This window comes from Abramis brama, assembly GCF_963993115.1.
Source record: "Abramis brama genome assembly, chromosome: 10".
Classification (NCBI taxonomy): domain Eukaryota; kingdom Metazoa; phylum Chordata; class Actinopteri; order Cypriniformes; family Leuciscidae; genus Abramis; species Abramis brama.
In genome coordinates, this window is record NC_139972.1 from 25,847,477 (window position 1) to 25,860,374 (window position 12,898).

Genomic DNA, 12,898 nt, shown 5'->3' on the forward strand with positions numbered 1-12,898 from the left:
TAAAACCCAGCTGTGCCCTTTGACCCACTGATTCAAGCTCTGTATACCTTTTTTCTTCTGGCCTGAAACGTTCATGTAAAGTTCATATGGAGTAGAAATTAGTCAAGGTCAAGTCAATACCCTTCCACTCTAATGGCACGGTTTACTGAAGACTTTTAAGCACTTAATCTTTTAGAATCCTTTTTCTTATGGTTGGTCTGTTAATAAAATTTGATATGCTCTTATGTATTTACAATATCTTCGTCCTCTGTTTTCTTCATCTATTACCCATCAACCTCTCCTCTATCTTTAAATGAGTTGACTGCTACCCTCTGCTGGTTTTGGTTTGAAAGTACAATTTGAACTTTTGATTCAACTTACTTCAAAACACAAAAGCAACGTCCAAAACATTTAACACTAATGAAATTGGAGTAATTTAGGTCAAAAAGCCAAAATGAACATGAAAGAGATCAGATATGAGAATTTGCTATTTATTGCAATTGCTAAAATATTTTAAAAGAATAAATATAAACCTAAAAAAAAATAAGTTCCACCACATACACATTATTATTGAATGAATTATTATTTATGAATTAATTCATAACTGAAGATATACCTCAGAGCAATAATATGTTTCACAAAGTCTATCAGTGGCTTTAATTAATAGTTTGATGGTTGCTAAGGCGTTTCTTTGTTTCCTCAACAATGTCCCCTCTGTGCTCTGTCCACATGCAGTCTCTGAATGAGAACTTGAAACTCTTGCTGCTCGGCAACCTCTTTTTGTTGTATCCAATGCTCCATGCTGAGCTGGCTTCATTTTTTGATCAAGCACAGCAATTCGAACTCTTCACTGTCTACTTAGTCATGGCTGAATGACAGCCATTCTGCTGTAAGTTGACCTTGATTTTAAGAATTATTTCCTTTAAAATGTCAGGTTGATAGAAATAGTTCTTGCTCCTATGTATGAATATGTATTTATCTGTCTGTCTGTCTGTCTGTCTGTCTGTCTGTCCATCTATCTATCTATCTATCTGTTCGTCCGTCCATCCATCCACGCATTCATTTATTTACTTTTGCATTTATTTAGTTAAACTTAGTTTTGTTTTTACATCATTTAATGTCTTATTATTAACATTATTATTATTACAGTAACAAAGATTTTAGCTTTTTTTTTACACCGTATATAATTACATTTCTATCACCCAAGTCATCATCTTGCTCCTTGTTGTGCATATATACTGGCATTTATCTGATAAGATTCAATGAAATTCATGAAATTGTTGGTGCACTGAAAAGAGTAACCGTTTTATTCATTATAAAGTACATGTTTGGTCTCAGATCATTGCTCTGAACATGTGGCTGATTCACAATGAATCTTCCTGAGCCTTTGGATACTACCACGTCTGTTGACCTCAGAAGAAAGCTGCTCTTTTCTGTGAGTCAAAACTTGATCTCAAGCCGGAGTTGTGGACTCGTCCCGCCACACCCAGTTCCCCGTGATCCATGGAACATGAAAGCTCCTGACTTCACCCCAAAACTCTACAGATCTGTGGGTTTGCCACGGATCAAGAGCAAAAACATTCACCTGGTTAAATCCAATGATAGTGTGGAACAAAAATCTTTCGTTTTGGAAAAGATTAAGGATGGTACTTCAATATTATCTCGACACAAAGAACAATCATTTATCACATTCTACAAACCACCAGACTCACTAGAGACAAAACTCCTGTTTGTGAGAGGAGGGACGAATCCTGTCGGGCCTTACAAAGATCCAAAACCTCACAACTTCAGACCTGTAAGTTTTTTTTTTTACAGTAAAAAGATGATTGCCACCATTATCTGCACTGCACTGTATCAACACTAGATGACAGTCTTTATAATACATTTAAACACTCCTTATCCGATTGCAGTGTGCTGAGGGAATGCCAGACATGGTGACTTCTATAGAAAAGGATCCAGACTGCTTGTTCTTAAAGTCTCAATGCCTAAAAGCAGGTGTATTATTTTCATTAAGACATCATGACTGAAAACAGAGAGAAATATGAGTGTTTTTTTTCCAACACTGAACACTGGGTTGGTATAAATTGTGTTGCATATTATTGCCCTTGTGTTTGAACAATCAATCTTGTACTTAATAAAAACCACTGTATAGAACAAAGGTCTTTTAAACCACCCAGTAACCCAACATGTATTACTGATAAGAACTGCATTTTATTTCAATGTCTCAACAGTCACTGGCAGCCATCCTGACCTGAACCCTTCTCACAGAGACAAAATGGACACTTTCAAACCGGCAGAGCTTAAATGGGACCCAAGGCTCATACTACCAAAGATGCCATGGCCTCCAAAATCTGCATCTTATACAGTGAGCATGTAGAAAACACCCATATATTCTATCAATTAGCAGATTTATTAACTTTTTTTGGAAACATTTTACTCTCTGTGTTACAGAGATATCGACGCAGAAGAGGTGTATATAGTGCCTTAATGGACCGAATTGAAGAAAAGTTGACCAATTCCTGGAGGAAATGAATCTGTTTCAAGAGAAAAGAAAGAAGGTTGCTGTTTTGTCTACTGTTTATTCACTCACGTTAATGATGTTTATTACACACTTTCTGTTTCTTTTTCCCCCCTTTTTTTTTTGGGGATAAACTGTAAAAAATTTTATATTGCAAATGTACATTTATTATAACAAAATAAATGTAAATAATATATCATTAATATAAATAAAGATAAAATGTTACAAACGAGATGTTAATTAAATTTTGTTTTAATATTATTAAATGTCTTAATATAAGTTTTTATAGTATTAGAAATTTAAACTATAGTATAAACACTTAATAGCTGCAGCTTTCTCATTTTTCTCTTTGTATTCATTATGGACGCACGACCTCCGTTTGCGTTGACCAATCATTTTAAAGGTAAACAAATGAGCTGCTGCGTGTGAGCGTGAGTGCAAGCGCGCGCTGTGTCAGTCAGTCAGCAGCACGCAGAGCAGAGCTACTACTAGGGCGTTAATCAATGAAGTATGAAGTCTGAACGGTAAGTTGAATGGGCGACTGTGAGTTTAGTTTTAAAACTTTTAACTAAAGACGATGGATACAGACTCATCTTTATTTTCTATAAAAGCTCATTTTGTCATGATTAATTCATTATACTGGCCCCAGGCGCGAGCTGCGGTTCATGCGCTTTAAACATCCACACATTTTCTCCAAAGCTGCTGTCACTTCGATTAAGGTAATATTTGCAGAATATACGGATGTAGTCACTGTTTAGGATGGATAAATACGACGTCTGCGTGGGCTTTAGTTGCATTGAGAAAAGTTTCGACTCGACAGGTGGAGCGACTTCCAGAGAAACGACGTGCTCAGCAGAACTCTCTTATCGCGCTCGCCTTCATTGTTGGACCACCCTATTTATCAGTTTCTAGGAAACAATATTGCGTCATGAGTTAATTAAGTTACATTGCGTACTGAGATCTTGTGGGTTTACAACACACCCATGTTCATATTAATATAATTTTTACATTAATGAAATGCTCCTTCTCGAAATTTGTACTAACGTTAGTTAGGTAACGTTAACGTTAAACTACTGTATGACGAAGTACTATGAAATGTAAGAGATTTTTGTCGTAATGCAGTATTGATATGTATTTTTATATAGAATTTGAGTTTATGATACTGTTCTACCCTAAATGTACTGTAAATATATAAATATAACATTTAATGTAATTTTAATGTACATATTTAGGCACTGCTTTTAACCTTTTCTGTCAGATAATGTGGGACAGAAGTCAATGAAAAGTGAATTGCATTTCTACGAAAAGCCATGTCATATTAGCCTAAAGGAGTAGTTCACCCAAAAATAAAAAAATTGTCATCACTTACTCACCCTCAAATAGTTCCAACCCTGTATGAGTTTCTTTCTTCTGTTCTGTTGAACAAAAAGAAGATATTTTGAAGAATGTTGGTAACCAGTCAGTTGACGGCATCCATTGACTTCATAGGATTTTTTTTCCTACTATGGAAGTCAATGGCTACCGTCAACTGTCTGGTTACCAACATTCTTCAAAATATCTTCTTTTTTGTTCAATAGAAGAAACTCATACAGGTTTGGAACTATTTGAGGGTGAGTAAGTAATAACTATCTCTTTAAGGTGGTCACCGTGGTGTTTGGAACATTAATACTGGTTATTTAGTTGTGTAAAGCGGTTTACCAGCACTAACCAGCTTGAGCAAGGTCTACCATGTTAGTTTAACCCTTACCAGCTGGTAGTCCAGTCTTAATTTAGATCTGTTTGGACCAACTACGTTGCAACCATTGTTTGATATGGTCTATGAAGGCTCATAACAGTATAATGATTTAGGATCATGCATCAGATTTTTTATTTTTTTTAAGTAACCCTTTTTTTTTAAGTTTACCTGAAAGTCTCACTTTGTTTGACATGTAAAGATAAAGTGGGACAGTATTTCAAACAGATCCACACAAATAATTGTCATTATCCAAATTGTATTCGATCATTCAATCACCATTTAAAAACCACCATGTGCCTATGTATGACCTTTTAGGCACGCATTGGATGTGCAACTGGGATTTTGGACCTATGGAACATCATCCTAAACTCCTGTTGTTCTCACACTCCTGAGGGAAATGGGGAACGGAATATCAGAGCAACCCAACTTTCTTTCCAGTCTTCCGTTCTGTAATTCTCTTCACATCTCTATTCTGGGTCTGGACTCAGCTGGCAAAACAACAGTGCTGTACCGTCTGCAGTTCAATGAGTTTGTCAACACCGTCCCAACCAAAGGTTTCAATGCCGAGAAAGTCCGATTAGCTGTCGGGGACTCGCGGACAGTGACGTTTCACTTTTGGGACGTCGGCGGCCATGAGAAACTGCGCCCTCTCTGGAAGTCCTATACACGATGCGCGGATGGCATCATGTTTGTTGTGGACTCTCTGGACTCGGAGAGGATGGAAGAGGCTAAGACGGAGCTTTACAAAATCGCCCGCTCCTCTGAAAATCAAGGAGTGCCTGTGCTGATTATTGCAAACAAGCAGGACTTGAGACAGGCTCTGTCACCGTCCCAGATAGAGACCATGCTGACGCTCAAAGAACTGGGACCCTCTACGCCATGGCACCTGCAGCCCACCTGCGCCATCATTGGTGATGGTCTCAAAGAAGGACTCGAAAAACTTCATGACATGATCCTAAAACGAAGAAAGATGCTCAAACAGCAAAAACAGAAAAATAGACCATAAATGTATTATATAAATCAATGGGTGGGAAAAGAACAATATTGTGAACTGTCATTTTTATGTGCCCAGAGTTGGTCAAAACCAACATGCACTTTAGTTGTTTACTTTCTTGTTGTTTACTTCTGGTTGTTTACTATCACTTAGAAACATAAACTTAATATAAAGTTTTTTTTTTTTATTATCACACTGAAGGATGATTCAAGTTGTTGGTTTTATTTAGAATGTGTATTTGCAATAAAAGGGCTTTCTATGTTTATTCTAATTTGTCACGTGTTGTAATACTTGCACACACTGAGACTTTAATGTCTGCCAAGTTATTTTAGGTTCAGGTAATTTTTCCTTGTACTATCATGGTAGAGGAATAGCTTGCCTAACAATGAAAAATCTGTCATTTACTCATGTTCATGTTGTTGTTTTTTACTGAATAATGACTTAAATTTCGGTCTGTTCCTCACACAAAGCTATTGCATGTAGGGATGCACAATATATCTGTACCATATAAATTAACCGCCGAGATAGTTATTTGTGCATGCTCTTTTCCTTTATTCTTTTACATTATATTATGCTCACTTAAAGTTAATCTTTAAAAACACTAATAATTTAATAACACCGTTAAATATAATCTTCAACAAATCTCAAAATTAATATCCACTTTTGATACGGCTTCATTATAATGTGATGTCTAAATTGATTTTATTTTATTTATTATTTATACAATGGTAAAGAATTTCAATATCGACCATTTATTGGTTTTGGCTCCTAAGTATGGGCCAGAATTTTAATATTGGTGCATTACTTATTTTATGGCTTTAGAAAACTTATAATGAACAGCAGTTATATGGACAGCTTTTATAATTGCATGGTCTTTCATAATATCTCCTTTTGTGTTTCATGGCAGAAAGAAAGTCATACAGGTTTGGAACGACATGATGGTGAGTAAATGACAGAATTGGTATTTTTAAGTGAACTATCCCTTTAACTCATCCCTTTAAAAAGCATGAGTACTTGGAGCCTTGCACCACCACATTCTTCTTTGGTTCAGTAACACTAAGGTGAGAGTGGAATGCATTGTACATTACAAGACCTTGGGCCGCTCTGTCTGTTGTTATCAGATTAGAAATGACCCTTTATCTGTGATGCATCCCCCTTTGCAGGCATCAGAAATAGCCCAACTGGATGGGGATTTATAGGATTTGCCTGCTGTGTCACATGCGTCCCTAAATTCCAGTCCTGCCTCATAAATCCAGAGCGACTGGGACTCTTCCCCCAATTCCATTGATATCAGTAATGCTGGGATGGTGACAGACTGGAAAAAAATCTGCAGTGCAGTTTTCTTTCCCATACTTTTGCTAGACTGATACTGAACTGCAGGTCAGTATCACACTGTTAGTGGCCCCAAAACACTTTTGAACACTTCAACCAAACTTATGAATTTCATTGCATCAGATAAAATATCAAAACAAATGACATCTGCAGATAGATGTTTACAGGCTCTCGGAACCAACTTTATATATATATAGGTAAGGTAATTTTTACACAGGGGTAGTTGTACTAACGTTTGACAAGCACAAAGTGTCCAAATACTTAAACACATTTTGAACAGTATAATTTAAAATTTAAAAAAAAATTAATTTGTGTTTGTTCGCTCATAAATGCCAGTGGATTTATTTTGTATCTAATGCAATGACATTGATACATTTTTATACTTGGTTATCTAGCCCTTAGTACATTGTGCAGACCTATTTTTCCTGCAAACCTTTCTGTAGAGGGGGTAAAAGAAGAGTAGATTACCATGTGACTGCTTGTAAAAGAATAGAGTGTAACAGAGAAAGAGGGAGTCTTTTTTGTTATAATGGTGCTTTTCTAGAAATACAAAATGCTTGTTGTTGCTTTTAAACAATTGTAGGGGACTTTCACTTGTCAAAGCAGTTTTAGACATTGTTTCAAGGAAAACTGTGCGCTTGTGTTCAGTTATCTCAGAAACCCTGCAGTGCAGTCTATGAGATTTTGTGGGAAAGCGAGAGGTGTAGCGACCTGGCTCTCCACGCAGGCCCCCCTTCACTCCCCCGTCTGTATCTGATGACAGTGTGTTGGCAGGCTGCTTTTGTTCAGCTCTGCTCTCATCTCATTCCAGCTTGAAGGATGAGCTCGGGGTAGATGGGGGGTCTAGTAGCTGTTTTCCCCATCCTTTTGTCTGAAAAATAATTCTCAGTGGGTTCAAAAGGGTGCTGCGCTCTTATTAGAACAAGTGTTCGTTCTGACAAACATCATGAGATTAAAAGACTTTATGGGCTAAATAAGTAATGTTTTGGTCTTTTAGAGCTAAGTAAACATCATGTTCTGTAATCGGTAGTGTCTGGTTTATATCAGTGTGCTGCCACAGATAATGTGATCACCACAAAGATCTTAATCTTGTTTAGCGTGGTAAATACTGATTGCATTTAATCCTTATGGCTTTAGTTGTCACAAGGTCTGTATTCATTCTGATGCTTGTTAGTCTAGCCATGTTTGATCCAGTCTCAGCAATAAATTACTGAATTGAGAACTAGCTGGTGCTTGTCTTGAAGAAACATTAGTATCTGCGTTCCCACGGTCATGGAAACCTGGATTTTTTTTTTTTAAATAGCGATTTTCAGACCTATGAAAATTGGTAAAATCAGAATAAACTTGTTAATTTCACCTGTAATAGGGTTTTCAAGCTACTGTTTATGTGACCCTGGACCACAAAACCAGTCACATGGGTCAATTTTTTGAAATTGAGATTCATACATAATCTGAAAGCTGAATAAATAAGCTTGTCATTGATCTATGGTTTGTTAGGATAGGTCAATATTTGGTCGAGATACAACTATTTGAATATTTGAAATCTGAGGGTGCAAAAAAATTTAAACATTGAGACAATCGCTTTTAAATTTGTCCATTTATGTTCACGATTGTGCTGCATTCACTCACAAAAAGAAATGTTTTATATATGTACGGTAGGAAATTTACAAAATATCTTGATGGAACATGATCTTTACTTAATATCCTAATGATTTTTGGCATAAAAGAAAAATCGATAATTTTTGACCCATACAATGTATTGTTGGCTATTGCCACAAATATACCTGTGCAACTTATGACTGGTTTTGTGATCCAGGGTCACATATTATTGCTAATAAATGAATTCAGTGTTCTTCAGTAAATAATACCTTTATCTATCATATGGCTTCAGAAGAGAACTTATAACAACTTATGAAAAAGATATGGCACAAACATTTCAAGTCCAATCTCTTCATGTCCATCTCGCTTAGTAAGTGTATTGATAGTATTTCCTGTGATTTACAGTATTTCCATTGTCACAATGGAAGCTTTTTCTGTACAATACTAGTTTACATAGTGATGCATGTCTTTGTGCAGAAAGTGTTTCTAAATAATTATAATAGATGATTATTGTGAGTTATTTAATCTGTTCTGCCAGGTAATTGCTGAAAAGAATTTACCTGAGTAATTAAAGCTGTAATATGAGGAAAGTGTTACACTATAGTGCATGTCAGGGAAAGAGCCAAGCAAAAAGAACCTCATGTGACTAAAAGAACAACTCGGGCAAGTCAGACTAGTTTTGTTCTTCAGAGGAATGTGCTTTTTTTTTTTTTTTGTAGTGGTGTTCCCCACCCTATTCCTCCTTGCTGTTTATATAGAATGCTTTGCTAAAGTTAGTTTAGCTGATAAGTGTCAGTCTCTTAAAATGCAATTTTTGAACCTTTAGTTCAGGGGAAGTCAGGAAGTTTAGTTTAAAAAAAGCGAGTTATCAGATAAATGACTTCAGGACTTTTGCCATGGAAAACAGATGTGCATATAGCCTTTTTTTCCCAACAAATGTGGCAATTTTAAAAGTACAGTTGAACTAAGAAGTGGATATTTTTTTCTGTTGACTTAACGACTCAATAGACAGGTCTCTACAGATCTCAGCAATACCAAGTATTTAACAATATTGCAAAAGAAATTCACTTTAAGAGTGAGTCAGCATGCATGTAGAAACATGCTGAAACATACACAATCAGCTTTCCAGACAACAAAATAATTTTTCACACAACGTGGTGTTAAAAAAAGGTCTACAGGTACAGTATGCATTGCATCAAAGGGTTTTGGATGCCTGTATATTTTTTTCACCCATGATCACAATCAAAGGAATGTCATGAATGAGATTATATCCCATGTTTACTCATTTTCTTTGTGGAACACCAGGTGAATTCAAAATGAGAATAATATATATATATATATATTTATATATATATATATATATATATATATATATATATAATTTTTTTTTATTTAAAAAAATGCAGCCTTTTGATGAACACAAGACACTTCTTTCAAAAACAAAAATATTTTACTGATCACAAACTTTTAAATGTATATGTATATATATATATATATATATATATATATATATATATATATATATATATATATATATATACATTGAAAAGTTTGTGATCAGTAAAATATTTTTATGTTTTTGAAAGAAGTGTCATGTTCATCAAAAGGCTGCATTTCTTTTTAATTAAAAATACAGTAAAACCAGTAATACTGTGAAATATTATTATAAGGTAAAATAACTGTTTTTAGTTTTAATATATGTTAAAATGTAATTTATTCCTGTGATCAAAGCTGTATTTTCAGCATCATTACTCCAGTCTTCAGTGTCACATGATCCTTCAGAAATCATTCTGATATGATGCTTTGCTGCTCAAGAAACATTATTATTATCTATGTTTAAAATAGCCTGCTGCTTATTGTTGTGTAAACCACGCTAAAAAAAAAATTCTGTCAGTTTTGGAGTTTCACAGCCATAGTCCCCTTTCACTTTCATTTTATGGAAATATAGAAAAAGAGCAGATTTTCTTCAGAAATTCATCTTTTGTGTTTAACAGAAGAGAAACAGTTTGGAATGACATGTGGTTGAGTATGAATGAATCATATTTTTTGAGTAAATAATGTAGCTTTATCATGCAATTCTAATACCTGTATTGAATCATAACACAGGTCTTGTCTGCTTAGTACTACTTAACATGTCTTCATAAGCTACAGGAACTCCTATAGTCAGTGTGTAGGCTAATGTATCTTTGTTTGTTATACTATTGTTAAAGTGTGTCATGTTTACCTTCTAACTAGACCACTCTGTTGGAGAACACTAATGTTTTCTCTGTCACTTTGTAAACCGCAGCTGTTTGCAGGTCTTTTCCAGACTGCTGTTCTCGCCTCTGGAGCTGTGAGGTACTTGAGCTCGTTCGCCTGTGCAAGCAAAATCCAAGAGTCCTTAGGGGGGATGCATGACGTGGGCACTGTTGTGATTTTCTGTGTGTTGTGGCAAAACTTTTTTTCCACAGGGTACAGGTGCTTCCTTCTGAGGAAATCAGAGGTGTCCCGAACAACACTGTTATCAGCAACTCTCTCAGTGAAGAATAAACAGTGATCACATGGGTAACGGGAATCTTGCTCTGTCGGGTGCACAGTTCCCCTCCTCAGTTCACCTTACCTGGATTCAAAGCTTCAATATCACATCAGAATATTAAATTGCATCAGCACTTTGGGGCAAGTTATCTAAAACTGCCTAGTTACAGGGAGGAAATCCTGTTCTTTGCAATTTGGTCACATGGGCTGTGTAAATAAAGATTCCATGCATATCACTTGCAAATGATCTATCTTGTAAATAATCATTGACTGCATGACTTCCAGTTCTCATTCTCATCTCTTGATAACACTAAAGGAAGTACATTTTTTGGCTTCATATGTCTCATGAGAACGATTTTGCTTATCAAGGGCCTACAGTGAGGAAAATAAGTATTTGAACACCCTGCTATTTTGCAAGTTCTCCCACTTGGAAATCATGGAGGGGTCTGAAATTGTCATCGTAGGTGCATGTCCACTGTGAGAGACATAATCTAAAAAAAAAAATCCAGAAATCACAATGTATGATTTTTTAACTATTTATTTGTATGATACAGCTGCAAATAAGTATTTGAACACCTGAGAAAATCAATGTTAATATTTGGTACAGTAGCCTTTGTTTGCAATTACAGAGGTCAAACGTTTCCTGTAGTTTTTCACCAGGTTTGCACACACTGCAGGAGGGATTTTGGCCCACTCCTCCACACAGATCTTCTCTAGATCAGTCAGGTTTCTGGGCTGTCGCTGAGAAACACGGAGTTTGAACTCCCTCCAAAGATTCTCTATTGGGTTTAGGTCTGGAGACTGGCTAGGCCACGCCAGAACCTTGATATGCTTCTTACAGAGCCACTCCTTGGTTATCCTGGCTGTGTGCTTCGGGTCATTGTCATGTTGGAAGACCCAGCCTCGACCCATCTTCAATGCTCTAACTGAGGGAAGGAGGTTGTTCCCCAAAATCTCGCAATACATGGCCCCGGTCATCCTCTCCTTAATACAGTGCAGTCGCCCTGTCCCATGTGCAGAAAAACACCCCCAAAGCATGATGCTACCACCCCCATGCTTCACAGTAGGGATGGTGTTCTTGGGATGGTACTCATCATTCTTCTTCCTCCAAACACGTTTAGTGGAATTATGACCAAAAAGTTCTATTTTGGTCTCATCTGACCACATGACTTTCTCCCATGACTCCTCTGGATCATCCAAATGCTCATTGGCAAACTTAAGACGGGCCTTGACATGTGCTGGTTTAAGCAGGGGAACCTTCCGTGCCATGCATGATTTCAAACCATGACGTCTTAGTGTATTACCAACAGTAACCTTGGAAACGGTGGTCCCAGCTCTTTTCAGGTCATTGACCAGCTCCTCCCGTGTAGTTCTGGGCTGATTTCTCACCTTTCTTAGGATCATTGAGACCCCACGAGGTGAGATCTTGCATGGAGCCCCAGTCCGAGGGAGATTGACAGTCATGTTTAGCTTCTTCCATTTTCTAATGATTGCTCCAACAGTGGACCTTTTTTCACCAAGCTGCTTGGCAATTTCCCCATAGCCCTTTCCAGCCTTGTGGAGGTGTACAATTTTGTCTCTAGTGTCTTTGGACAGCTCTTTGGTCTTGGCCATGTTAGTAGTTGGATTCTTACTGATTGTATGGGGTGGACAGGTGTCTTTATGCAGCTAACGACCTCAAACAGTTGCATCTAATTTAGGATAATAAATGGAGTGGAGGTGGACATTTTAAAGGCAGACTAACAGGTCTTTGAGGGTCAGAATTCTAGCTGATAGACAGGTGTTCAAATACTTATTTGCAGCTGTATCATACAAATAAATAGTTAAAAAATAATATATTGTGATTTCTGGATTTTTTTTTTTAGATTATGTCTCTCACAGTGGACATGCACCTACGATGACAATTTCAGACCCCTCCATGATTTCCAAGTGGGAGAACTTGCAAAATAGCAGGGTGTTCAAATACTTATTTTCCTCACTGTATATATGTGACTAAGAATATTAGATTAGTTAGGCAGTAAATCTCTTTCATCAATAATTAATATTCAATAAAAAATAATATTTCACTTGATACAACACGTCTAAATCAATTTATTGTCCTTTGGTAGAGATTGATTGTATGATCTTGATTATAATGTATTATTAATAATAGAATATAATGCTTTTCTATTCTATAGTGATTTATTGTCACTGGACATTTAATGTACAACAAAATTTGTTGTGCAGC

General features: G+C 36.4%; 2 protein-coding genes across 3 annotated transcripts; both read left to right on the forward strand.

Annotated features, from left to right (window-relative positions):
* The first annotated feature begins 761 nt into the window (after positions 1–761).
* On the forward strand, positions 762–2,616 carry cUnh7orf78 (chromosome Un C7orf78 homolog). 2 transcript variants are annotated; one of them, XM_084126505.1, is made up of 5 exons: positions 762–868; positions 1,318–1,774; positions 1,890–1,974; positions 2,211–2,344; positions 2,431–2,616. In XM_084126505.1, exons 2-5 carry the CDS (start codon positions 1,349–1,351, stop codon positions 2,509–2,511), a joined length of 726 nt encoding a protein of 241 aa, XP_083982631.1. In that variant the 5' UTR covers positions 762–868; positions 1,318–1,348; the 3' UTR covers positions 2,512–2,616. The 2 variants fall into 2 exon arrangements, with proteins under 2 accessions (XP_083982631.1, XP_083982632.1); XM_084126506.1 differs by lacking the exon at positions 762–868 and having other exon boundaries at positions 1,260–1,774.
* A 311-nt stretch (positions 2,617–2,927) lies between these two features.
* On the forward strand, positions 2,928–5,491 carry arl4aa (ADP-ribosylation factor-like 4aa). The gene is made up of 2 exons (XM_084126507.1): positions 2,928–3,021; positions 4,548–5,491. The coding sequence occupies exon 2, from the start codon at positions 4,630–4,632 to the stop codon at positions 5,236–5,238; it is 609 nt and encodes a 202-aa protein (XP_083982633.1). The 5' UTR covers positions 2,928–3,021; positions 4,548–4,629; the 3' UTR covers positions 5,239–5,491.
* The last annotated feature ends 7,407 nt before the right edge of the window (positions 5,492–12,898 follow it).